A 27,684-nucleotide genomic window follows, 5' to 3' on the forward strand; every position below is an offset into this window, starting at 1 on the left:
CTAATTTCAAAACTATATTTGGCAGCTCTGTACTTGGATATGTTTGTCAGGTTAGCAGTAGTGTTGACGCAGAGTTCATAGCAGTAGCTTCAGTTACAGATTCTCCCCACCCCCAAACGCTGGTGTTCAAAGAAGTAATGATACCTTGATCTTATTTTAAACAGTTTATGGCCAAAGATGTGAAGTCTGCAAATCAAAGGCTTGTGTCCTTTTACTTAGAGACGGAGAAAATGAAATCAGTGGGCTTGTTTTTGCCACACTGGTGTAGCAAAGAGGACATTTTTGTTTCTGATCACTGGGATAGATTACAAACCCTTGCAGATCTCCTTTTTTCCTCTCAGGTTTATCATGCACTTTATCAGATGTTATAGACTCACTGGGGTTGCTCAAATGGGACGGTTATTTTCTTAACCTGCTATCTTACATTGCCATCTCTGCAATGCTGTGCATAAATCATCTTATTTGAGATGCAGTTTATGGTTTACAATGTGATACTTCTTTCCAGTGTGGTAACATGGCTCGGGAAGGCCTGAGGGTTCTTGTCGTAGCCAAGAAGTCTCTGACGGAAGAGCAGTATCAAGACTTTGAAGTAAGTTTTTATTTGTTTTTTTTGCTTTGTTTTTAAACAAACAACCACTGAAGTGATTCTCACAGACCTCTCATGATAATGCCGCCTCTCATCTCCCTGCTCCTTCTGCTAGAATTGTCATTCTTCAATGTCTTGCTGTTCTTTTAATCAAAGTGGCTTTTTAAGTGATATGTACGAAACTGGATCCCAGCCAGGACCCTCCAGAACAGTTCCTGAATCCTGCCTTACAATCTTTTGTGGTTATAAATTCTGCAAATATTCATTATTTGTTAGACAAGTTGTGTTTGTGTGGGGAAATGCGTTGGCTTTTAATTTTCATTGTTGCATTCTGACATCCAGGGAAACTACAAACAACCAGAATATAACCCAGCTGGGCTTCACGGAAACACAGGCTTCATGCGTAGGGTTTGTTAGATGGGTCTACACGCAGCACTGACTTGCTTACCCCAGGCAGGCAAAACATGAAGGAGAGCTGTTCCGTTAAATGCAGAGATGAGACAGTAGAAATGTTTAGGATTCTCCCTTGCCCTTGTTTGTTCATCGCAGAAGCCATGGTTAGAGCTGTGGTGCAAGGGAGTCGCTTCCAGGCTTTCTGCAGGTGTCACTTCAGCCGCTGCTGTGCGTTTGTGTGCACAAGGATGCGCTGTGCACCGTGCTGCCTGGCTGGCACAGGGCAGCGACAAAACGACAAAAACTTCCTGAAATATTTCCCGCCTTATTCTGTAACACGCACCTCATGTTCGCCAGCCATTACAGGCGGCGTCCCTGAATGACAGTTAACAGAGGGAGGTTAACTGGTTAACTGCTGTGCTGGTTCACCGTATATTCCACAAAAATGCAGGCTGGCTGCGCGAGTGAGTGTGGCTGTGTCTGCTCTGTCCTCAGGCACGCTACATCCAGGCGAAGCTAAGCGTGCACGACCGCTCCCTGAAGGTAGCCACAGTCATCGAGAGCCTAGAAATGGAGATGGAGCTGCTGTGTCTCACCGGCGTGGAGGATCAGCTGCAGACAGATGTCAGACCCACTCTGGAGACGCTGCGAAACGCTGGCATTAAGGTCTGCCTAACCTAATGTTACCTAGCAGGAACACCTAGACCCTCTGGAGTATGTGGCACTGTCCTACAGACAGAAAATTAAGGCAGTTTGGGGGCCCTGCCAAGGTAAACGTTTCACCAGGTGCCCTTTGTGAGTGGGAACGGTGGGGCTGCCCGATGCGTTTTTAAACATCGCTTCGGGAGCAGAACACGCTGGAAGTAGTGTAAATGTTAACTAAACGCCGGAAAGCATGTCACCTTTTGCGCTTTTCTTCTCCTAACACGCTCCGTCCCCTTCCGCAGAGAAGCGGAGTGCATAGGCAGGAGGGCAGCTGCAGGAGACTTTTGGGCAATTGTTTCTTTCAGGTGGCTGCATGAAACCAAGACCGGGCTGGATGCGTTTCGTCGGTGCACAAACTCCCGTGCGGGGGCTGAAGCACTGGGCTGTATACATGTATACATGTTTCCAGTAGCCACTAGAGGGGGTCTGAGCCAAGAGAATCAAGGACTGGACTTTTTTTTTTCAGCCCCAGCTTTCTGGGCTCCGGCATCTGAGACTCAGATACCTACAGCCTGAGCTGTGCTCAGTGGTGAGGGAAGCGGCGTGATGCCTGCTTAGTTTCTCTCTCTGATAACTTGTCAGTCAGATGCTGGACTTGCAAAAGGAGGGGGGAAAAATAACAAAAGGACTAAACATTCAGATATGGGCAAGAAAAGTAGGTAAAAGGTTCTAGTTGTGGTTTCTCTGCTTTAAGTAACAAAGTAAGCAAAAATCTTGAGCTATGCTGTGAATCCAAAGCAGGGCTGTGTGTTTGGGATTTAGGTAGGAAGTGGAATTCAAGGCTTGGGGCAGGCTTCCAAAAGTGCTTTCTGTTTGGAGCCATCCCTGTAAACAACAGGGACTTCAGCAGAGAAGTGAGAAGAGCAGAATCAGACAAAGCTCCTTAGCAGCATTGTGGCTTTCTCCCCTTGCGGCACAGTCCAGGCCAGTTATTCCAAAGCAGTTTCATTTTTCTTCTCACCACCTTGGCTGGAGTCAGTGTCAGGGTGTGGAGCGTGTCGTCGCACAGCGAGTGCAGCACTTCTGAGCACTCCTTGCAATGGTATGTTCGTTAGGGTATTGCATGCAAGAAGTAAATCAAGGGTGAAGGCAGTCTTGTAATTCATTACAGGGGCCATCTTGTTAAGATCAAATCTTTTTCCAACCTCAGATTATTAAACAAATAAGTTTGTCTTTGTGTGGGGTTTTTTGTTTTTGTTTTTGGGTTTTTTTTTAAGTTTTGTTAAATGTTCTTGGGTGGTGTCTTGAAAGAATAAAAACACCAGTGGAAAAAAGAAAACAAATTCTGATATATTTACACTGTTGAGGGAATTCCCTGCCAGATTATAACAGGGTATTGCTGCTGACATTGCTTTCTAATGCCCCCCCCCCCCCCCCCCCCCCCCCCCCCCACACACACACAAAATAAAAGGAGCAGTGTATATTTAAAAAAAAAAAAAAAAAATTAAAAAAAAAAGCAACCCACTTGGTCTGTTCCAGACGCACACATCAGCAGTGAGCTAACCCCAGTTGCATCATCCACATTTCAGGCAGGGCCATAAGGGATCTTTCTGCAGCAAGGCCTGCTTATTTCAGTGTACGAGAAATAGCTGGGGTGGGACACATTAACACACGCATACACATTCTTTAGCTTGCATTTTGTGGGTTTATCAGCAGAATCTTGAAATATTGCAGGTGGGAAAAATGTTATACGTGGTTTGTAATTTCTTTTGCATTTCAGCCTCTTTAAAAGTTTTGCTTTCTTTCATCTGTGAGAATTTTCTTTTAAGTTTTAAAATAGGTCTTTTTTAGAAAAATAATTTATATATTAACAGTCCTTTTATATGCCTAAACTGGCAGGTGGTACTTCTGCATCCTGCAGATGTGGTTGTTAAGTTTTGTATTTAATGCATTAAATACTTGGATTTTAGGTGTGGATGCTGACAGGGGATAAGTTAGAGACAGCCACGTGTACAGCCAAGAACGCACATTTGGTGACACGGACACAGGACATCCATATATTCAGACTAGTGAGTAACACCCACCTTCCCCTCTCACAAGGCTTGTTCAGGACCCCAGATTCTGGAACAGGAGGGGTGCTGAGAGCACAACTGTTTTCCAGCAGTAGACCCAGAATATTTTTATTCTTTTGACCCAGCTTTCTATCCCCTGAGCTTTTGTTTATCTGACCGTGTGCTCTGAATAACTTGGTGTGCTGCCTGTCCATAGTACTCTTGCTCCCTCTGAGACTTGAGTGTTTGGGTTTTTTTTTTTTCACCCCAATGAAGGAAACCCTTCCTCAGTTGCCATCTTTTTCCCCCAGGTGACTAACCGTGGAGAAGCCCATCTAGAGCTGAACGCCTTCCGCCGGAAACACGACTGCGCTCTTGTTATTTCTGGCGACTCGCTGGAGGTAGGCTCTGAATGCCTCAGGCTGTTCAAGAACAGCCCCAAAACACTCTGCCTGAATTAGAATTTTTTTTAAAAAGAAACTTTCATAGCACAAGCATCGGTGACGCTTCTGATCTCTGTAAATTAGGTGTGTCTGAAATACTATGAGTATGAGTTCATGGAGCTGGCCTGCCAGTGCCCTGCCGTTGTGTGCTGCAGATGTGCTCCGACACAGAAGGCCCAAATCGTGCGATTGCTCCAAGAAAGGACCGGCAAACTCACCTGTGCAGTAGGTAAGGGACTAGTTAGGGAGGAGTGACCATGCAGGATGGTATCTTTATTTTTCCTTCTTTTGAGTGAACGGTCCCGAGTCGTCTCATAATATCTGGAAATGCTGACTTAGGAAACAGTTGGTTGTGTGGGATGGTTGGTAAGGTGAAATTTTGCATATGGAAACTTCAACGACAAAATACTCATAAATATTTGGGGTGGTATCCTTGGAAAACACAGCTTGAACATGGTCAGATAAAGTTGCCACTGTTAACCTGTGATCTTTATTTCAGCATCGTCGGTATAATGGTACACCTACGAGTCGGATAAAGTGATCGGTGGCCTTGAATTCCTATGCATCTGTAAAAAAAACTTCCTGGAAGAATTTAAATTCCCAATTTGTATTTAAAATCCTGCTTTTGTTGATAGGGTTCAGAGTTTCCTGTAGTATTACGGTCTGGTGCAGATGCCTTTGGTGGGGTTGCAAGTCGCCTCTGTTGCTTAACTACCAGTGTCGTTTGTCTGTGCTCTGACCTGCAGGTGATGGAGGCAATGATGTTAGCATGATTCAGGAGGCTGACTGTGGTGTTGGAGTTGAAGGAAAGGTGAGATTACCTCATGTTTAATAACACTTCCTATGGCAATTCAGAAGCTAGTTTGCAACTAACTCTTAAATGAATCCTTGGGAATTTGTGCAAGTAAGTGAGAGGCTTCCACAAGAATAATTGTCAGACCAATAGCCTTATCATGAAAAATAATTTGGCTGGAAAGGAGACTACTGTTTAACCGAGTTCAAGTGCATTTTTTGGTTCTTGGCACGTTCCCCGAATTTGGACCATCATGGTTAGTTTTGGGGTTTTTAATCACACGTGGATGCTCCAAATGCTGGGATTGTAATTAGTCTGATAACATACACCCTACGTGTACAGTTAGTTTAGAAAGCAAACTCTGGGTTAGAGCTCCGATCCCTGCATATGGAGCTGCTTGGAGCGACAAGACTGGATTTGGCGGCAGCGGAAAGGCTCTGCTTGCAGTGAGCCAAAACATTAAAATTGAGTGAACTTTTGAGACTGAAAATTTGTGTTCAAAACTGACTTGATACGAGTGTCACGTTAACATGCGTGTTGTGACTCATAATCCAGAGGGTTGCTTAGAATTGGAGGCCAGGGTTCAAATGGGAATTCTCCTCATATTTTTGCTCTTTGCTTAAAAGCCATGGTGGAAGGCAGAAGTGCTGAGGTAATACTCTCCCCCACTTAATGTATTGCAAATTTTCTTGGAAATTCTGTCAGTGATAACTAAATAATAATACGATATTTCTTTGTTTCCGGTAATGAAATGATCTCACTATGCTTTTACCTGTTGTTGTACACAGGAAGGAAAACAGGCATCACTTGCAGCAGATTTCTCTATCACTCAGTTTAAACATTTGGGTCGTTTACTAATGGTGCACGGAAGGAACAGTTACAAACGGTCTGCAGCTCTCAGTCAGTTTGTAATCCACAGGAGCTTGTGCATCAGTACAATGCAGGTAAATGGACTGTCATGAGGGCTTTTCCACTGGAGAGGTGAAAAAGCAAACCCAAAAAGTAAAGGTTCTGTGTTTCATTTTGGATGCAACTATTTCTTCTCCTGAAAATTTTCATGGGTTGGAACTTGAGGTTGTTACTTGGGTATGAAAACACATAAGAAGGTTCCTGGTGTTGGACAAACGTCAGCAACTTCTCCAAAATTGGACAAACAATACTTTACCTTAGAAAACACTGCTGTGATGCAGCATGTTTTTGCTGTCATTTAGTAATGCTAGAAAATACTGAAAATCTGAAGCAGGGCACTGCTCTTAAGGAAGGTCCCTGCTGAGTAAGTGCGCTTCTTTTCAGGTGCGTTTTAAGTAAGGCCTTCAAGTAGTGAGACCAAAGTTAAGTAGCTGAGGAGGACCTGGCTCAGACCCTGATGAGGTTACCAAAAGCTCGGTCTGGCGTGCTGTGGAGTGTTCGCAGGAGCCGTGCCGCAAAGGCTGCTGAAGCACATATTAACCTTCCCAACTGTTCGGCAGTTCGCTGCAGCAATGTGGAGGAGGTCTGTTCCTCTTCATTTCAAAGGGAACCTTAGAAACAGATTTGGTATTCACAAAATTTACATTGTTCATGTGTGCTGAGCCTCAGTGTAACAAAAATGCAATTGCCAGTTGGCAAGGAGAGTTGAAAGAGATTTTAAGAGTTCATGAGCCAAATTCCGTTCTTAGCTGTGGTGACTTGAGTGAAAGTTACAGTTAAGGACAGAGGTTGCTCTTTGGGAGTTGCATTCCCATGCCATAGTGTACTGATGTGTTCCTTAACAATACTAAGTTTTCTAAATAAAATACTTGATATTTTTGAGAAGGCTGGTTCCGCCCTCTCCCCTTCTTAGAATAAACATGTGGGAGAGGGATGCATAGAGACAAAAGGTTCAAATTCAGGGGACAGTCTAGCTTACTCCGCGGCTAAAAACAAGAACAGAAAACCAACCCATAACTTCTGACAAAAAAAAAAAAAAAGAAAAATTAATCTTGAACCCTTTGGAGTTTGTACTAGTGAGTGTTAACTCTTTACGTTGTGAAGGCATCATCCAGGCATAAATAAGTATGCACCTGTCCTTCTGTCCATCTGGATGGCTTTGATCAAACCAGTGGGCTTTGGAGGAAACTCTTTATGTTCTTTTCTGTGGAACTACATTACAAAAAGTTTTCCAAGTCCAGCTCTCCAGTGTTTGCTATTAAACATAGCTTTCATCCAAGGTTTGCATAGGAATAAAAAGGGTTGATATTACATTCTTCTGTCTTCATTTCAGGAATTTGGAGAGCCCACTGCAAGTACGTTCCAGTTTGAACAGAGTATATTTTTAAGCTGTTACTTTTACTGCAGTATCAAATGCCTGAAAAGCTTATTTCTTTTCTTTTCTAGGCTGTTTTCTCATCAGTATTTTACTTTGCTTCAGTTCCTCTCTACCAAGGCTTTCTCATCATTGGGTAAGAGCTCACTTTTTACTAATAGTGTGGAAAACCTGCGCATAATGAATCGATTTGGGCTAATTAACATGCAAGGCAGGCACATCTCCACTCTGCATGTTTCACAGTACTGCTTCAGAAGATGGGTGTGATCCTTGTCCCCTTTCCGCTCCTCTGCGCTGAGCAAAGCCACTGAGGCAGCACAAATACCTCTAGAAGCCTTTCCAAAAGGATGGTTTGTGACGTTCAGAACACAAGGAGCAAGCCATTCTCCAGGAAGCACTCCTTTGATCCCAGTAAAAAGCAGAGGGACAGTCATTACGCTCTGGTGCCTGCGCAGCAGTGGGAGCCAGTGCCCAGCTCCTGACAGCGTCAGAAAGGGGGGACAACCCAACCTCTTTAACAGGAGGAATCAGTTCCTGTCTAAAAGTCATGGGATTACAAGTGTAATCCCACTATATTTATGGACTTTCAAGTACATACTTAAAAAACAAACAGCAAATTCATCTCTATTGCCTTCTGATGCAAACAGGATCAAGCCTGAACTGTAGAGCAAACTTTGGGGTGGTGACAGGTCTGTCCTTGGCTCCATTAATAACCCTAAAACAACAGTTGCAATACTTGAACCAATCATCTGTGTATGAGTGTTTCTAATCAAAAACCATTCAAAAAGCAAATCTTGCAGGCTTTTCCTACATGCAAACCTCTGGTGTGTTCCGTTTGCAAGTTTTTGTAATATGTATGTCATTTGGCACTTCAAGAATACTGTACTTCCTTTCTGAAGGCTAGCATTTCTGTTTGCTCATCTACACCTTAGATAATTTACTGGTCTTCTACCTTCTTCCCAGGTACTCCACAATTTACACAATGTTTCCAGTGTTTTCTCTAGTCCTGGACAAGGATGTTAAATCTGAAGTTGCAATGTTGTACCCGGAGCTCTACAAAGATCTTCTTAAGGTGTGGGAGACTCTTGTTTGTCTGTTTTGGTTTAAGGCAAGATCCCTGTCTTGATTTGAAACTCTCTAAGTGTGTAAAGTCAAATATATTATCAGTAGATACAGACCTTTATCCTGCGTTTTCAAGCAAAATTGTTTTAAAGGCAAATTTGAATTAACAGATACAACCAGATTTCCTGGCAGTTTATTATTGAATGCTACATGAAATGCAATTTATTAAAAACGGCTGGGGAAATAGAAGTTCCATTCTGTGGGAAATTCTAAGGATTTAATATTACCGATTTGTTCCAAAATGAAGGGGAGAGAGAAATTGTCGGGGATTTGGCACTATCCTGAAGCCAGAAAAGGGGATGGGGGGAAGGGATATGCTCATTTGATGGAGGGAGGAGGTTATCACATAGTTCCGTGAATAGAAATTTGCATCGAGGATGATCTAAAGGGACCTAAAGGTTTGGTTGCTGTGCCATTTTTGTAGCTTTAGCATGAAAGTCAGGTCCTTCTCCTTAGACAAAGAAAACTTTGTTTGATATTTACCATAGAAATATCAGGAAGGTAAATCTTGTCTTAGGTCCCGTCCCCTTCTCCCCCCACCCCGGAAAATTTTTTGAATAACTGGGGTATGCAGACTGGGAACATCTTTCTTAATTGAAGGAAAGGGTGGACTGAGTCTTCAACAGATCCTTTCCCTCAAGGATTTCTGTTAAACAGATACTCTCAGAAGCAAAGCCTGTTTTTCCAACAGCCTGAATAAGTCTCCATCTGGTTTCACTTGTATGTTGTCTCTTATGTCATAAACCACTAATTCTCCAACCATCCTTAGGCCTGGTCTAAACATAGGGTTTTTTTGTACTGGTATAGCTGTGTTGGCTGGAGATGCTTTTTTTTTTTTAAAAACCTATCTGCCTTCAATATGATGGTGATTTGTGTGTGTGTGTCTAGAAATATAATATTAATATATTCATATATATGTGTATACACACGTCTTATATTTCACAGTACAATGACTAAACTCATGAGACATCTTTGCGTTGAATTAATCGTGTGTGCAGTCAGGAAGAGGTTGTACTGTACTGTGCAAGCAGTGAGCTTCCACAGTCCCAGGCCTCCTTCTTGCATCATGAAAAATGAGAATAAAGAGACAGTACCTCAGGGTTGGTTGATTTGTTTTGTTTTCTTTCCAAATCGCCTTCAAATTCTCTTTTATTAATTGATGGGTTGATCTGTAAGTGACTGTTTATAAAAGAAAACCCAACAGAGCTTTGTCTTTTTTTTTTTTTTCTCCCCCCCACCAGGGACGACCATTATCATACAAAACATTTTTAATATGGGTCTTAATAAGCATCTATCAAGGTAAGAAATCAACTTCAGCTTGTGCCTTTAAGATGTTTTAATGAGTACAGAATATCTAATTTTTTTGTATTGCAGGAAGTTAAGTAAGGCATGAAGTGAATTTAGCAATGCATCCTTGGGATAATGAATAAATATTTTTTTTTTTGTCTTGGAAAAATATTGGCAGCATTACCAAAGGAAGAAATTATCTAAAACTAAATATTGGCAGCAACTGGTCAACCCTGTTGTAGGCAATGATGTAGAAGTTCAAAGCATTGTGCCTCTTCCCATTGGGACCATCCTTTGTAATTTTGTGCAAGCTCCTTTCAGTGCTTTAATTGCTCCATCTGTGAAGTAGAGTTTGTGACTCTTCCCTTCTTTTGAAAAAGGTTTTCAGACCTGTGGATTATACAGGTTGTTAAGTCAGCATGCAAAATACAGAATCTGGAGCTTTGTGTATTTTATCTAAACCCTGTCTATTAGAAGTGGCAATAGTTCTGGTTACTTCATAGCCATCTGTAATGAAGGACTAGAGTAGAGCTCAGGTTCTTAATCATATCCCATACACTCTAATTAGGCTGCTAAAACAGTTAAGCAAATGCCTTAATTACAATGCATCTATTTTCCAAAAGTGGATGTAGTAATTGGGGTATATGTCTAAGAAGGTATTTTCTTTCAGTTTGTCTTTTTTTATAAAGTAACCTCAAACTCAAATACTTTCTATAAGTGTTAATCAGAGAATCATGGAAAACATGTAAATAACGTGGAGCTATAAAGCTAAAATGGCACTACGATTCTGTGACAAAACTTCTTGTTTTCCAAAACTCCTTTATCAACAAGAGTCAGAATAAATGTGCCAAAATAAGCAGCTAATTCTTACTGATTTAATTGTTATTACCATCCTCAGGAGGGATTGAAACCAAGAATATAAAAGCTCTCTTGGCATTATCTTCTGAAATCTAATACGGTAGAACCCTACGACAGGGATAGTGGTCTTCTGATGCTGTACAAATATGATGGCAAAGCCAAGGCATTTATAGAAAACTCACAAGTGGTGGAAAGCTAAAGCCAGAGGGTGATGCATTGAGGGAAAGATTTCTTCTTGAGCTAAGACCACTCTCTGGTTACAGTATTTGGTTAAAGTGACTTCACTTCTGATGTGCTAAATAACTAGAAAACAGCAGGCCAAACAATTGGGCTAGTTGCTAGCAGAGATGAGCCTGACCGAAAACTTGAGCAGTCCTAAATTTTGGAAAGTTCACAGCTGGATTTGAACTTTGTGGCTCGAGCTCTAGTCACTTGCAGGTTTTCCCTTCCGAAACTAGCCTAGTGTGATGGATGTTGGTGCGGATTACTCATGCTGCTAACATGAGTTATTTGTGCAGGTGGCTGTGCGGGGCGTTGTGAGCATTCCCTGGCTAGCCAGAATAGGAGCATGAAACAATGCATCATTAACAGTGCTTTAATGTGTACTCCTTTTAGGGGGAAGTGTGAAGGGAGAGATCTTGGCCGAAGTAGTGCAAAGAGAGACTAACTTGTATCCAGTGAACTTTTCAACACCTTGCTTCCATCTGGGCACTGAGGCAATGCAGTAGGTTTTAGAAGTATTTGGTATCTTTTAGCTTCTGAGTAGGGACCAACTGCTTTTCTGGGAGGATAGAGTTTCGTGATGTTAGAAATCTCCTGTTGCCAAAATAGCGTGTATTAATTTCCTATCTCCATGTGTCTATGAATATGATAGACTGTTACAAAAGTCTGGGCACCTCTGCTGTAACTTTTCCCTGTCTTCTCATCAGTTCTGTCTCCTAAATAGTAACTGATTTGTTGTCATTACATTCATCAGGTTTCGTGAAAAACAGTCTGAAGACATGACTATGTTTCAGCCTTTCCAAGACCTAGCAGTGGGTTTTAGAGCTTAGGCTGGTGTTTGAATAAAATACCCAAATGTTCCATTCCCTTGCAGGTAGCATCATCATGTATGGAGCACTCCTCCTCTTTGAATCTGAATTTGTCCACATTGTCGCCATTTCCTTCACGTCCTTGATTCTTACTGAGTTATTGATGGTGGCGTTGACGATCCAGACGTGGCACTGGCTCATGATAGTAGCTGAGCTGCTTAGTCTCTCCTGCTACATAGCTTCTCTGGTCTTCTTACATGAGTTTATTGGTAAGGTTAAATGCCTTTTCTGCAATTGGTTGGTTTATGACCCGAATAGTAACAGGACTGTAAGGACATGAATTGAGTTCAAAGGCTGTTGATGAAGCCAACATAATTACAATGTCAGTGGTTCTGACCAGAATAAGCTCTATTTGATTTGAAGGCACCTGAAGGACATTTTATGGTTCCTTCTCATAGCAAAATGCTAGAGGAGATAAAGGTGGTCAGTACTGCATGCTGCTGAGCGCATCTCATCCTTACTTTCAGAGCTCCACCATGCATCAGCTGTCACATAATAGTGGTCTTTATTTCCATATGAGAACTGAACTTGAGACTAAAAATTTGAGCCTCTGTTGTTGGGTTGAAAGATTTCACCTTTTAACTGGGTGAAGTAGCTGCCTCTAAAACTTACCTTATTTTATCTGCTTCAGTGGGGCCCTTCTCTTGTGGGTTTGGGGGTTTCTTTTGGTTGGCGTTTTTTTGTTGTTGTTTTGCGGGTTTTCTCCTTTTTTTTTTTTTTTCCTGGAACAGAGCTAATCCTTTTCCCTGGCTAAAGGAAAAAGGGTGAGGAACTCCAGATTCCCCCAGTAGCTGTCTAGTTGCAAATATCAGATCTGAAGGGTTTGTTCCAGTGTTCGTTCATGAACCACAAGATGTCACTACTTCTTCCATAAAGCTCTTTGCTAACTCTGAAGACAATGAGGATAACTTCCCAATGGGCTACATCTGTATCTCTTGCATATGGGTACACCAGCTCCATTTTGAACAATGCTTCAACTATTTTTGCAGTGATTCTGAGGTGGTATAACTGAGTCGAGAAATGAGTTTGCTGGACTACCAGCAAAGTAGCAGAGGGCAACTTCCAGAGTCAGAAGACAAGTAGTCTATTTAGAGGAAGCTTAGGATTGCCAGGAGATGGATAGCCCCGTTTCAGATGGGGTATGTATGGGCACTTGCCCGTGAGGTATTGCATGCCTTACTGAAATGTGCTGTGCAGAAAGCTGTATCTTTTGTGGAAGAGAAGGGCAGAAGAGAGAGGAACCAGGGATCCTATGAGCTTTGAAATTGCATGTGGAGAAGGTGAGGCTGTTTAAGAAGCATTGGTAGATTGAATTGCTTTTCTGCGCTTCTTCCAAGACAGTACTTCCCATCTGCATTGACTCTGTGCTCTTTTCTTTTTACAGATGTTTACTTCATTGCAACTTTGTCGTTCTTGTGGAAAGTCACTGTCATCACTCTGGTGAGCTGCCTTCCTCTCTACGTCCTGAAGTACCTGAGACGAAGGTTTTCTCCCCCAAGCTATTCAAAGCTCACGTCCTAGGGCTGCTCTCCTTGCATACCAGAGACAAATATTGCACATAGCTGAGAGACAAAATCATGTAGTTGTTACTATAACGAATGCATCTGATATTTGCGTAAGGATCATGTGGTAATCTCTATTACATGCTGCTTTATTGAAAAAAGACTTCACAACTGCTGTGAACAGAAATGTAACGATAAAAGGGAATTTTTTTGAGGGTGGAGGCACTTGGTAGTTCATCCAGTTCTTGTCACTTTTGTTTAACTTAACTGGGGTCAAATGCGCATAACTGTGATGACGATGGGTTTCTCACGCATGGTTAAAAGTATCTGAAAGCTGCTAACTGACCTTGGAATTTACATTTGACAAATTTAAGTTACTTTTTTAAGTATCTGTGCTGTTCCTTGCATTGTGTTGTGTTGTTTTATGTTATTTATCTTTTTGATTCAAGTAGTTACATTCTTTTTACATCTTGGAAATCCCTTAATGTAGGTGATGCACTATACTGGTGACAGCTGATTCCTGATTTATGGCATGCTGTTTCCATAATGGGGCTCCAGCATGTCGGATCTACACACACTTGAGAATCTGAGCGTGTTTGAGACTCTCCTTCAGTTGAAATGTGGTCACCCTAGTGATTTTGGAAGTATCCAGCCATTGATAAATATGGAGAAATGTAGTCCAAAATGAAGAAATTCAGTTTTGTTTAGCTTTTGTGCTTCCTGTTAAAAGGGGCTGGTGACATAATAGCTTTACTCTGTATTTATTTGTATAGGAGAAAATTATCTAAACTAAAGCAAATCCTCTTTGGAAAAGAAATTTGCAGTTGATCAGACTTGAAATGTGTCGACAACGTGAGAAGAGACTCGTACTGTTCTGCAGACAATGTGGCAGACGTGTCTTGAATCCTTGGAGACTAAAAGGAAAGGTCACAGAGCTGCTACTCCTCACAGCTACACGAAATCTGTTTCCTGTTAGGGTGAAACTGCAAAGATGAGCTGCAAATAAGCTGAGGCACTCCTAGGTGGATGTTGTTCATGACACGCTCCCTGCAGAGAGGCAGTTTTTGAGAACCTTGCGCTTGCTTTGCTCTAAAAACAAAACTTGAATTGGTTTGGAGGCAGGAGTGGGGGTTCGTACGAAGGCGTTAGGCTCGTGCGCAGGGCAAATTTACATACTGATTTTTAATTTTCAAAAATAAAACTCCATGAGGTCTGTTTTTGTAATAAGCATTGGCCCACACTGTTAACACTGTGAAGAGAGCAAAGCGTACTTAGGCTGCTCAGGAGAATGACAGAGAGTTACAGGAACCTTTTACCGTTGGGTCCATGCATCAAACATGGATGAGCCTTAGTGGCAGCCATCCTCATCTAATGGCTGTTTGGTCTGTGCTAAATTAGTTGCTTGCTGTCTCACTCTCACATCATAAAAACCACCGTCAGAGCTGGCACTGCTTGGTGCCGTTGTTGGTCAGCTGCATGGAGGGACCAGGAACGGCAGAGCCCAGAGCCTGAGCTCCCTTCTCCTTTCTCAAGGCAGCCCTTCCAGGTCAGGGCAACCTCACTGGTGTGAGGAGCAGAAGCTCCCTGGTCGTCTCTGTGCCACGCTGAACCTCTTTCATGGACTGCCAGCTTCTGTTGCCACTGCTACAGGCGTTCCACTGTCACAAGCAGCGCAATGCTGCATTAAAAGGTCTGGTGTGAAAATCAGTGGAAAATGGGAGTGTGGTTCTAAAAGAGCCGGCGTCTGTGTTGACCCATAGTGGTACGTCTTGAATTTTCAGATCTAAGATAGCCGTGGCTTGTGTGGTCAATGTGTGGTAATTGCTCGGGGGAATGTTTTGCACAACCTGACCTGCCTTCCTTGCTCTCAGTTCCTGTGAGTAAATATCAAAGAGGAGGGGAAGCAAGTTCCAGAAGATAGGAAGAAAAATTGGATGTGCTTCATAATGCACGTGGCTTGGGGTGAGTGGAGGGTGCAAGGCTGTATGACCTTGTCATTACTTCATATGGGCAAAACCCTCTTGATACAGAAAATTATGTTTCAAAATCCTTCAGGAAAAAGAACAGCAAACGCTCTTTAATCTAACACACTGGTTTTTTTCTTTTGTGCCAGTCTTCTGATAAGACTCAATTTCTGAAGTCCTGATAAATAGCAACCAACTTTAGAAACATCCTACTGACTAAGGAGAGATAATTCTTAGTATTCATTTTTTCATCATATTTTGAAAAATTGCCTGGCTTTCTTTATCTTCTAAATTTTTTTCCTAAAAATAATAATAATATATATTTCTACCCATTTGACATGCATGTTCATGTTGGGAAAGGCCCTAGGAGTCCAACGCTTCTCAGTGTTTGTCTCACGGAGGAAAAGCAGTGCCTGAACAGCCCATTTGTGAGGGAGTTGGGCTAACAGCCTTTTGTGAATTATGCCACTTTGCCAAAAAGATATGTAATGTCGTCTTTTTCGTGACTTGCTGCAGCTCCTGGATAGTGTCAGCCATGCATGTGTTTTGGAGTCCCCAGTCAGCATTTGATTTAAGTACATTTAAATACAAGAATCAGGAATTTCTTTTGGCAACTTCTTGTGACTGAGAAGTCCCTCTTGTCCGTTGGCAAACACATCGCAGTACCCATCTTTGTAAAGCCCTGTCCCTATCTAGTGTGTATTAGTAGTTAAATGTCCTGCAAGAATAACAGTGCCATGCTACTGTATGTAAATATTTGAGACTTATATATGGTAGAATTCACTGTTTCCTGAAGTCAATACAGTTTACATGGAGTGGACCATATTTGCAAAATACTAGCTTACACCGAGAAAGGCAGTGAATTGTGATTTCTGTTATATTTATTGAATCATAACTTCAATAAGGAACACATAGTTAGTGGAATTTATAGTAATCTGTAGCTGTGTTTTGGGGTGCAAATTATATTCCTTTGCAGCTAGTTTTTTTGCACAAGGTTGTAAATCCAGGAAGTAATTTCTGTCTGGGTATACGCTGCATTTTTTTAAAGCAATCAGAAAATTAAAACTGCCCTCTAACAAATAGCAGGAGAGAGGAATGATTGTTGTATTTTTCAAGTTTAGCACTTTATGTCTGCAATCTATTTCTCTTAAGTTATTTAAAAAATGTTTTTAAAAGCAAAGTTTAATACATATGTTCATACTTACTGTACGTATAAATGGATTCTCTGCTGGAAATTTAATTAATCTTTTTCCTCTAGTATGCTCATCATTTGTGCTTATTGGGAGTGAAGCATTGTTTTCTTCTTCTGTGTAGTATCTTGTTTGCAGCCTTACTTAGTGTTCTTCCTATTCCTTTTTTTTTTGTTCTGGTGTATGTACTGTAGCAGTTCATATAACTTGTGTGCTTTGGGACTGCGCTCCCAGTGACGCTGTAGGGTAGCGGTGTACGTCTCGCCGTGTGCTCTTGCTTCCCGTGGCTGCTTTCAGGAAGCCAATGCTCTGTGCCGTGCTGCTGCGGTGGTTAGTTAACGTGGAGGTTTTGTGACATGCACCGTTCTCTTCTTGCATCTCTGCAGTAATTCCATGTGTGTTGCAACCCTCTTTTTTTTTTTTTTTTTCTTTTCTTTAACTCTATATTTGTTTCCTCCATAGAGCTTGTCCTGTTTATCTTTGCAAACATTTGTTTTGCTCAGCTTATAGTGCAATTGAAATGCAACATTCTTTATTTGACAGCAGCAGCTTAAATCTGTGCAGGGTCTTATCAGAACTGGGCTGGGGAGCGATGAGTGACATCCCTGGTGTCCCCTCGGTGTTGAGAACTACGTGCTGAGAGCTACAGCTGTGGCTGGACCAAACTGAGAAGCACCAAAGGCGTTGTTTTTCTGTGGTCTACTGAACTATCACAATTAAACGCCGCGACAATCTCTCTTGTCCTCTGCAACTGCTGAGGAAAACTTTGCTACAGTTGAGCCGTTTGTCAGGGAGCCCCGGAGAGTTAGATATGTGAATCCCTAAAGCTTGTCTTTTGGCTTTATCTTTTGAAGAAAGCTGCTGCACCATCTGATGCATCATAAATCCTTGGTTTGTACAAGCAGTGCTCTAAACCAGGTATGTGAACTACTATTGCATGCAGCTCACCCTCACAAGTTCTTTGCATACAGCTGTTCGGATGGGGTTTGACTCATCTGCACAGTTGCTGGGGCCAGTCCAGTGCCCCCTAAAATCTTCAGTGTGAGCTGGATGGGCTCTTGTATTTTTTTTTTATTATTATTAGTTATTTCATAATTAATAAACTATTTGATTTGCATGAAATCCTGGGTTCTACAGCTTTGCCAATATGGTCCATTACTACTGCCTACTACAACTTGTGTACTTATATGCCTTTGAGAACATTTTTAATTGTTAAAATTGTTAAAAAATAAATGTTAATTTAATTTAATTTTTAATTGGGGAAATGGATTCTGGTGTCAAAATGGTATTTACTGTGATGCCGATGTTTTGTACCTGTCATCTAGTTAAACAATGTGTAAATACTCTTGATTCAAGAGAAATACGAATGCCAGTTATTTATTGTTCTGTGGAGTCACATGTTGCAGATGTGTAAAAACTTAAAAGGGAATGTTGTAAAACGAGGTGGAAAAATAAATTTTATGCAACTTCTTTACTTCATCCATGTATGCGGTGTATGATGCACCTGAGTTAGTCCTGGCGTGATCAGGCCAAGATGTGTTTTGACAGAATTGTAAGTATATAGGTTAAGTTGCATTGTGGTCCTTTAACTTGTCTGCATGGGAAGTGCGTATCTGGGAAATGGTCAGTACTTTCTGCTGATCGGTGCAGATCTGCTTCATTAATTTCTTTGCTAGAAACAGTTTTCTAACAATCTTAACAGGAAGGGGGGTTTTGGGAGGGGTGGTTGATTGTTGAGTTTTTTTGTTTGTTTTTTTTTGTTAAAGTATTGGTGTAAGCTTTTGCTGCCCTTGGTTTTATTAGTGACTTCTTGCAAGATCGCTTTCCGCAAGTCGTCATTGCAGTGGAATGGCGTGGATTAGCTGCGTGGAGCACAGAAGCTGCTGCTGGGCACGGGCGGGCTGCCGTCGCGGCGGCCACCGCTGCGGCCACCGCTGCGGCCACCGCTGCGGCCAGGGGCCCTGGCTGCTGTCACCGCCAGGTGGAACTTCAGCCCCAGGCTGCCGCCGCCCTGCTGCCGGCTCTGCAACCAGTTAGTCCCGCAGTACCCAACTGTCCCGAGGATTTTTAAACAAGCCCTGTAATTTCTAAATTCAGTTTCAAAAGCCTCGGCTCGTTGGGGAAGATTCTGGTCAATCGTCCTCGCAATTTTTGGTGCAACCCCAAGTAGGGAGAAGGTGGTCGTTCCTGCTGGTACCCGCTGCTGTGAAGTAGGAGCAAGTTTGGCATTTGAAACATATATATGCTGCTCTTAGAGAAGCGATGATGCAATAGCATGAGCAACAGCTATTTCTGGAATGTTCTCATCACTTGAACGTTAGGTTAAGTAACTGGCTCGGCATTACAGCAGTCCCATGGCTAGGGCTGGCTGCCCCGCTTCTGGGTCAGAAACGGGAGGGAAAGGCAGGAGCTTAACACTGAATATTCTCTGCACGGGAAACTTCAATAGCATTGATTAAGAACACAGTATGACAGTTTTTTACCAAAAATGTAATAGAGCCATAAACACTCTCAAAAAAACCCAAACAAACAAAAAAAAACCAAAATAAAAAAAAAAAACCCAAGCCCAACCAAAAAAACACCAAAAAAAGAAAAAGAATTAGATGAAGTAAATCTGTAACTTGGGAGACTATTTCACTAAAGCAGTGATAAACTATCCCTCAGATCATTAAACGTTTATTAAAGATTTTATTTTAGATTCTATAGGATGCAGATGCCAGCATCTTAACCTTTTTAATGATTAACTTTTTTTGTATAAAATAGTTAATGCAAATATTAAATAAACCATTTTTGTGATGTTTGCACACATCAAATGAATGCTGTAGACTCCAGAAATTACAGTAACAGACTTCACTCCCAAGTGTTACCAATTTCCCACTCTAAATGGGTTACATAAGCCCCAGTTAGTGGTTCTTTTAATTTATGGACGGTTTCTTTTTAATGGTGAAATGTGTAATTAAAAAAAGCTAGAAATAGTTTTTCTAAACTCACTCTGGAAAGGGAAGGAGAATTTCTGCAATTTTTTTTTTCACCCAAACATTGCATAATAGTAGAAATGTCAAAGATTTCCATGGGGTTTAATTTCATTCTTCATGTGGCTGTGGTCATACAAGAAGTTTGAACACTGCAGGGGTTGGCAGATTTTTGGAAGATCACTCATCCTGGGATAAGTTTTCAGCCTAGGCTTTACCAAAGAATGCCTGGCCTTATTTTTCAAATTGTGGTTGTATTATACACTAGTGTGTCTTTTTTGCTTTTTTCTTCTTTTTTTTAAAAAAAAAAAAAAAGTGCTGGCTGGTAATTGGGTATCTTACTATGGTCCTGAGCCTTACGTGTCGTATGAAGGTGCACGGAAGTTTCCCTTCACCTTAAACCATTTGGAGAGAAGAAAACCTTGTCCATATGCCCTCTGTCTTTGCCTTCCGAGGGCTCAGGTCACGGCAGCTGTGCCCCTACTCTGCCTCTTCTCCGTTGCGTTACCATGGCATTAAGTATCGTCGTCGCGATAGATCTTGACTAGAGGAAGGTAGCTGCTCCCGTTCCCGTTTCACAGGTAGGAGACGGGGGCAGAGAGAGCCTGTGGTCTCCAGGCTGTGCCTGAAGTCCGTGGCAGAGCATGGAGTGCAGAACAATATTCTTGTTTTGATTATTAGACTTTCTCCCCACCTTAAACATTGGAGCCAATTCTATGGGAAAGTTAGTTATTCCAGAGTATTCATCTGTCTGTGTTTAAATTAGGGATGTGATTGCAGGCTTCAAAAAACCTGTCCTTAGTGTATGGATAAACCCCAACCCCAAAATTTTGCCAGGTTCTTCCATCTTAAACCTGGAACTGCTGTGCTAAATGTTTTGCAACTGCCGTGTGTTTTGGAGAGGGTGAGCAGCAGCTGGCTGCAGAAATAGCATCGCTGCAACTGCAAAAAGGTAACGCAAGGAAAAGCTTTGAGAGTGACAGCAGTTACTAGCAGCACGAAGTCCTGCTCCGGCACCTATTCAGGGTCAGCATCAGGACTGATGCTGTGGTTTCCTTGGGCCATGAGCTGGCATTTCCTGGCCTTAAAACTCTCTGGGTGGTGCGGGGCTGTCTAGGTTACGTGGGGAATCTCTGAGTTTATGCTGCTAGTAATTAAAGTTACAGACGACGGGCATCTTGCAGGATCTGGCCTTCAGAAGAACGTCCTTCCCTCTGCTGCTCTTCCTCCCTTTGCGGCCCAAGACCTAACTGTTACTGAGTGAGTGGGTTACAAAAAAGGGGCTTTAAAATCATTGCATTCCCACTTTAAAGCCTCCCTCTCTTGGCTTGCTGTAATTGTGCACGTAAGGAGCAGTACTGTGTGCTGTTCAGATTCTCTCACAGAAAGAAGTAGTAACAAGAACAATCTGTGCAAAAGAATTTAGCGCATTAAAGATGGGGGTAATAGTCATTCTCATTTGTCCTTTTATGTGAAACAGATTTTATTTTAAATGTACACTCTGAGGAGCTTAACCATATCCAGAAACTTGTTTACCAGGGTAAAAGTAGAATTACCCGCAATATAAATTAAGAGCATGAGTAGAGGTGATCTGATTGTACTGCGCGATTCTGCTTAGTCAGCTCAGAAGTACTCCCGGAGCGCGCACCTTGGTGGGCACGTGGGTAGCGGATACCTCCTGTGCTTGAGATTTCATCAGACAGCATATTTACTCATGTGTTTCACATCTGCTCCGACAAAGCTGTGTTGTAGCTCTGCTGTAGGCATTATATTTCTGTGCCGTTAGACACGGATCTGTCCTGCGCTGGTTGTTCTGGTTTTAAGACACGTCACTTTGGATTCATTTTGTACAGTGGCAGATTTCACCAACATGTGGCTTGTCAAAAAGTGATGCAAATTGCTATTGATCGGAATTCCCATTTAAAATGAGAACAAACCACTCGTCAGTGATAACCATTACATAAAATGCCATGTAATGGTCCCGACGAAGCGTGTTACCTGCTCCAGCAGCAGTGGTGTAGCTGCCGCAGAAAGAAACGCTGCCCGGCGCTGAGCCTGTGGAAAACGCAAGGCATGCTGCCCGCAGAGGCAGAATTCCTCTGCACCCGTTGTAAATTTGAGATTAAGGTTTTGAACAAAAGGCACACTTAGAAGGATCGGCATTCCCTCTGTCAGACAGTGTCTCTGCTCCGACGCAATGGTTTCCAGTGAATCTCTGCGCCCTGCTTCTGCCGTTGCTGTGACTGCCGTCCTGGGCCAGCCCAGGCAGAGCCATCGCCGTCACTCTGGACAGGAAGGTCTCGCATGCGAGCCAGCTCTCCTGGGCTGGTCAGGGCACTGATTCGGAACTGGAAGCTCGAATGGGTTGCGCTTACCGTGTTTTATTACCTTTGGCTTTGATCTTGTTCCAAGAGCTAAAGGATAGGACCTTTGAGGAGGGAACTGGACCACAGCAGACGGTGAGCAGCTCATCATCTTGCTGCGAGGGCAAGGGCACTGCCAGCGGTCCTCCCGGCCCCTGCAAGGTAGGATCTTTGCCCTGGAGATGTTGCTGGAAACGTTTATTGCTCTCCAGCTGCACCTCTGTTAGGCTCCATCCTGTTCTCCTCGTGTCTGACAACCAGCACACCATGAGCTGTAACATTTCAGAGCCCTAGTGAAGAGCAGCCAACACTTTAACCACTCTCTTGCCAAGGCTTCCTTGGCGTGAGCCTGCAGCGCGAGCGAGGAGGGCTCTCGCTGTTGAGCTGCGCTGGTGGTTAGCAAGCCCGGGGAAACCCGAGCAGCACCCCGCTGAGCCGAGCTTCACCTCCCGAATTCCCCCTGGGCAGCATCGTGGGCGTCAGCCCTCGCAGCGCTCGTGCCTGATTTCCATGTGTGTGTACGCGTTGCCTTTGCGCGTAGACATAGTTACAAATTACTTGATTTGCACTTAAGATCCTTAATTTAATTTTTAAATGTAATTGGAGCCGTTACATCCTGCCATTTATTAATGTAGCTTTAATTATTTAGTATGCCATTTTGGCTTCATTCTAGCCTGGAACAATTACTTCAAGCCCAACAACAAACAGAAAAGTGATTTTAACGTTGAAGGTGAATAAAATTAAACAAGAGCAGTGAAATTTTTTCACCTAAAATGTGAGCTGGAAGCTAACACTGGTTCTTCCCTTTATCTATAGTTGTCTGCGTCCAAGGGAAGTAAAATCCCTGGAGAAGGGGAACATCAGTTTTAAACAGGATCTACACGATCGTTGCCTGCTGTGAGCTACTCCGAAGAAGCATTTATCGATCATGCGCAGCGTGGCGTAGGGACTTGGACCTTCTCCACGCTGACAGCTGGGCTGTAAAATGAAAAAGGAATTTCTAAAAGACCAAGGTTAGATGTTATCAACCATAATCGATCTTGCTTTCTCCAGGGATGCCTCTTTCCAGTTTTTGGTATCATTTTATTTAGTTGTCAGGACGCATTGCTGCCTTTTAGCTGGATCAAGATAAATTAACCAAAGTGACAGTTTACATTTTAGTTTGAAACCAGTGCCAGAATTTGTCACGCAACTGTCTGTAGACTAAAGTTTGACTCGAAGCTGCCCAGTTTTGCTTCTAGGCAGTCTCAAGCCTCCTGCTGATCAGATTTTGATTTCTGATCTTTCCTATATACAAGCAGAAATGATGCAGAAAACAAATTTTCTAAGTGAAATTGGTATTTGCAACACTAACCCGTAAGGAGAAAATCCTTCCAAAATCAGATAGGAAGAAGTGCATTGTGTTGGTGTCTTGGTGGAAGATCCACAACTGGTGTAAACTGTCAGGTCGCGCTCACCTACACCCTCATGCAATCCTCAGGTTTTGTTCAAGTCCGAGTTTAATTCTTGCGAGTCCTCGTTACTGAAGTGTGGAACTAATTGTTACAGGTGCAGCGTTCACCATAAATACCCTTCAACAGAAAGAAACATCTCGTATTTCACACGTGAATGGCAGCTATTTCCTTCAACAGCCTAGGTGTCTTTTGTGATCTTTCACCGTCAGGATACCGTGCAGGGCGGTGATTTACACGGGTTCCCACTCTTCTTTCTTTCAGCTCCTGTTGCCATTCCAGCTCCGAAGAACATAATGCCACAAAGCCTTCAGTAAAACCAGAGCCTGGAGGAAATATCAGGTGTTAACATCCAATAAAAAGCTAACACGCTTGAATGAACTGGGATTGCAAGGTACCTCTTGTACGGCCCAGGCAAGGACCGACCTAATGCAGCAGGTTTATGATGGTGGCAGGTAAGGACTAATTATAGACCCTGGACTCCATCATGAGCTGACTTGTCAAGTTAACTTACCGACTAAAGCACCTACAGTTACATTGTGGGGGCTTTCTACCCCTTTGTATAACCAAATGCAGTTGCTCCTGAAGAAACATAGGGAGTAAATCTGAGGTGCTGAAAGAAATACTGCACTAGAAATTACGCTGTAGGGAACGTTTTATATGCTTTGGGGTAAATTAATGACCGGGTTTGGGTTTTTTAGGGGAGGGAAAGAAAAAAAAAAACAACAAAACAACTTTGTGCACAAATACATACTTTAAAATATATTTTCTTTGAAACACCAACTATTTTAACAACAGTGTAAATCAGATTTTACAGACCACATATTTCAAGTATGCAGTTCATTAAATGTGTGAAATTCTAGATTAGCTGCCGGGTGTGGCTAGAGCCCCAGTAATGAATCGTAAATTGTGTTCAGGTTGTAATATCAGATTCCCTTGCCCTGGCGGTGATATTAAAGGGATAAAACCACCTTTTCAAAACAGTCATAACCTTTCTTTATTATCTTTATTTAGTTTAGCCATGGTATGATATAGTGAAGGGCTACATCAGTGTTCCCATCCTGAACCTAACGTACAGGTGTCTATTTGGATTAGGTTGTTGTTGTTATTAATAAACCAACTTACATCCTGATGTAACTGTAAATGGACTGGATGATCTTAAAGGTCTTTTCCAACCTAAACGATTCTATGATTCTAACTGAAACTAATGCTATCTATTTATACATGTATTTTTGCCAGTGCCCTGATAGTGGGTGGTAGGCTGTCTTTAGATACAAGAATATCGCCCTAAACTGCAATTCACTCTGACCTTGCGTGAAAGAATCACTTTATATAGTGAGAAAGCAGCGTGACACTGATTTGGTGTGTTTTGGAGTTATCCACCAGCATAGCTGTGTTCTCCAGCTGAGCCAGGAGCTAATAGGTGTGGGCATTTGAGTCCAGGTGTTCTGCGAGCGTGGTGGGTTTCCTAGTCATCTTCTTGGTCTAAGGTTGCTAAGTCCTTCTTGGACTAGCTTTCAACCATGAATGCTTTCCTTTTCCAAAAGCTTGGCAAACACCCGGCCCCACTGGAGAGGCACTTGCGAGAAAGGTCCATGCTGAGAACCGTGAAGCCACTGGTGCGTGGACGTGTGTGCCTAGGGGGTGTTGAACGCACCCCCTGAAAGGAGCAGCTGGGGGAAGATGCTCATAATCACCTGCGATCAGAAGGATCTCTTCAAATTCAAAATTCCTACCTTGGTTCTCTACAGTAACTCCTTGGAAGGGGAAGGTGAGTTGAATAGCTGAATAACGATTAATTAATGATGCCGTTCTCATTCCACAAACTCTTCTGTGAGCTGGGAGCGATGTGCAAAAGTGACCAGCTATTTCCTTGTACTGTTGTAACAACGATAATCTAGGGGACAGGATCTCTGCTGTACCCAGCTTCACTGAACAGAGCGGGCAGGAGAGGATCCCCAGCGTTCACCTGCCCCAGGCCGGGCCCTGGACGGAGCAGCCCAAGGGCTGCCTTAGGCGGAGCCGGCAGGCACCTGGGAACCCACCCTGCCTGCTCCGAGCCAGCACGGGTAGTTCCTTCCTCTCCCTTTTTTCCTGTGCTATGCAAAGGGAAGGAGGTTCACAAGCCAGTTCTAATCCTGGTATGACCAATAATGGGAATTTCCCAGGTAGCAGCTTTCAATGGGGATAAAAATCCAGGGTTAAGACGTTAAAGAACTGGCATTTCTCATGCGTGGCTGTTTGTTGGAGACCTATTCCCAAAGCGTGGCCTGGTGACTGCAGTCACAGTGACTTAAGCTCTACACGAAACAGGTAAATGGTAGCATGGCGTTTACTTGCCTTGCCCACGTAGAGAAGCACCTCTCCAACTCCCAGTGTGACTAATGTTCTTCCTAATTATTCTAGCGAGTAATTGCTCTGTTTGGCTGTCTCTTCCCCCCCCCCCCCCCCCCGAACCTTAGCTTAAAATCTTGGAAAATAAAACAAAACCCTATGGTTTTGTAATCTTAAAGAGAAAATATCTTTGGCAAGAAACTAACATGTTTACAGCCTCATCCAGAGTTCTTATTTGTTTAATTAGCCTTGCTTTTTTTTTAAAAAAAAAAAAAAAAAGGTTATAGTTCAATTTTATCCTACGTGCTCATCTGCAGAAAGCCTTGGAGCTGCTAACCTAGTCATTGGTAGTAGTTTGTAAGGCAGTGCCAATCTGGAGCTTAAGTGTTCCCTGAAAACAGTGTTTGATGTTTGGGTAAAAGCACAGATCGCAGCCTGTAAGCGTCCCTCCCCGCACAGGTCTGCTGAACAGGGCGCGCTACGCGAAATTCCAGGCTTGGAGCAGACCTAGCGCCATTTACAGTCCAGCAAAGCCAGGTGTTGCTTTTATTTCCGAGCTGTCACGCCTGAGTCCTGCTGGCAGGGCTCACCATCCCGCACCCCCCTGCACCCCGCTGTCCCCGGCGCCCCCCGCACCCCCGCGGGGCCGTGGGGACCGTGTGTGAGCTCCGGGGGGCTCGGCGGAACCATCGGCTTTGCCTCCTGCCCGGGCGTGAAAAAAGCCTCCCGGGAAGACTGATCGCCTCCGTCGCACCCACCGGGGCATCCCGCCCCTTTCTCTCTCCCGGGCACATGAGTTGCCGTGCCTCTCAAACTCCCCAGCCGAGAATCGGCACGTTGAAGGGGCCAGGGTAGATGTGAGCGGTGATTTGGGTCCCGGAGGCGAGGCGGGAGTTGCGGTGGGAGACCGGGCCATGGCGGGGACATTTGGGGATGCTGCGGGGCCGGGGGATGCTGTGGGGCCGGGCTGGGGCAGCCCCCCAGCTCCGCGGCAGGCTGAGCCATTTGGCTCTTCCCTGGAGGAAAAAAAAAAAAAAAAAAAAAGCCCGGTCGGGTTTTTCAGGATGCTGAGGCTCAGAACAGGTTTTCCTCCGGCTGCAGGTGCGGACCTGGTACTTCTTTCCCCTGGAAGCTGACGTGAGGGTGCCGGGCATCTCCGTGCAGAAGCCCTTACACGCTCGTGTGACCGCTGGGCAAAGGCGCTTCGCCGCCTGCCCGCAGCCCCGCGTTTCTGGCAGGCAGGCGCGGTACCCGGTAAAACGGGAAAACTGCAGCCCAGGATGGTATCGTATCAGGCCAGCTGAATTAATTACATCCTCCTGGGCCCATCGGAGGACACTAATTCCAGAGCTGCCTGGCTAAAGACAGCGAGAGTGGGGCCCTATTGTTCTATGAGCGAGTTGAAAGACATTTATTTTTTCCTTCACAGGAAATTTTCGAGGGGAGGGGGAGGAGAAAGAATGTTCTCTACACTTTCTTCAATATCTTTTTTATTTGTGGTTTTGTTTTCTGAGGTTGCCTTTGTTGAGGAAAAAATAAAATTAAAAAAATCACTCTTCACTTATAAAAACAATTTTTAATGTTCACGGACAGAATCTGTTTACTAAAATCCAGTTCTTAGGGAGGGGGAAAAAAAAACCAACAAAACCCCAACAGAACTACTTTGACTGAAAAAAATAGCCTTTTGGTTTATTGAGTTTTGTTGAAAAAAAACCCAGAAAATTTCAACCAATTTTCATTTTAGATGAAAAGCTATTTCTCATTTGGAAAAAATGTTTTGATGGGAAAAATTCAAGCAGTTCTAGTTCCAATCTCGGAGAGCTGTATGTGGGTGGATTCCCCGGGCCACGTGGAGCTCATTACAAGATCAGACACTTCGTTTGTAACTTAATTAAGTGAATGAATATGTTATTTAGACAAGTGCATTGTCAGAAATAAGCTTGAGTTGGTAACGTGGAGTCATGATGCTCTCGGACTGTTACAAAAACGGAGGGAGATGCCAGTTTGTGTTGCTTAAGCCGGCCGAGCTGCAGATGTGGGATTGTTCGGTGCTTGCTGGGCTCAGTTCGGGAGCCCTGGTTAGGTGCGGTGTGTAAATCCGGTGTTCGGGCACGGCTCCGCTTCACGGCCTCAACAGGCCGAGGTTGCGCTGGGCAGCGCGTTGTGTGCGATGGCGGAATCGGGGAGAACGGTATTTACTTTGGAAGGGTGAGGAGCTTTTGTCAGAAATACTTATTGTTGCTGTGAGCCTGGAATACCTTTTGCAAGTGGAAAACAGAGATGTCTCCATGAAGTCTATTATGATAAACTCCGGGCAGCTGCCCCAATGGCCTGAGAGCACATCCTCAGGAAGCC

At 43.4% G+C, this 27,684-nt stretch overlaps 1 protein-coding gene across 1 annotated transcript in view; it reads left to right on the forward strand.

The window, feature by feature from the left end:
• The window catches only part of ATP9A (ATPase phospholipid transporting 9A (putative)), a 62,036-nt gene extending 48,962 nt beyond the window's left edge, over positions 1–13,074 (forward strand). Inside the window, exons 17-28 of the mRNA XM_075721068.1 lie at positions 506–589; positions 1,475–1,645; positions 3,595–3,693; positions 3,987–4,076; positions 4,203–4,347; positions 4,865–4,929; positions 5,700–5,855; positions 7,267–7,331; positions 8,159–8,267; positions 9,559–9,616; positions 11,559–11,762; positions 12,938–13,074. Coding sequence (XP_075577183.1) covers positions 506–589; positions 1,475–1,645; positions 3,595–3,693; positions 3,987–4,076; positions 4,203–4,347; positions 4,865–4,929; positions 5,700–5,855; positions 7,267–7,331; positions 8,159–8,267; positions 9,559–9,616; positions 11,559–11,762; positions 12,938–13,074 — 1,383 coding nt within the window. The remainder of the gene's footprint in view (positions 1–505; positions 590–1,474; positions 1,646–3,594; positions 3,694–3,986; positions 4,077–4,202; positions 4,348–4,864; positions 4,930–5,699; positions 5,856–7,266; positions 7,332–8,158; positions 8,268–9,558; positions 9,617–11,558; positions 11,763–12,937) is intronic.
• The last annotated feature ends 14,610 nt before the right edge of the window (positions 13,075–27,684 follow it).

This window comes from Pelecanus crispus, chromosome 14, assembly GCF_030463565.1.
Source record: "Pelecanus crispus isolate bPelCri1 chromosome 14, bPelCri1.pri, whole genome shotgun sequence".
In the NCBI taxonomy this organism is placed as follows: domain Eukaryota; kingdom Metazoa; phylum Chordata; class Aves; order Pelecaniformes; family Pelecanidae; genus Pelecanus; species Pelecanus crispus.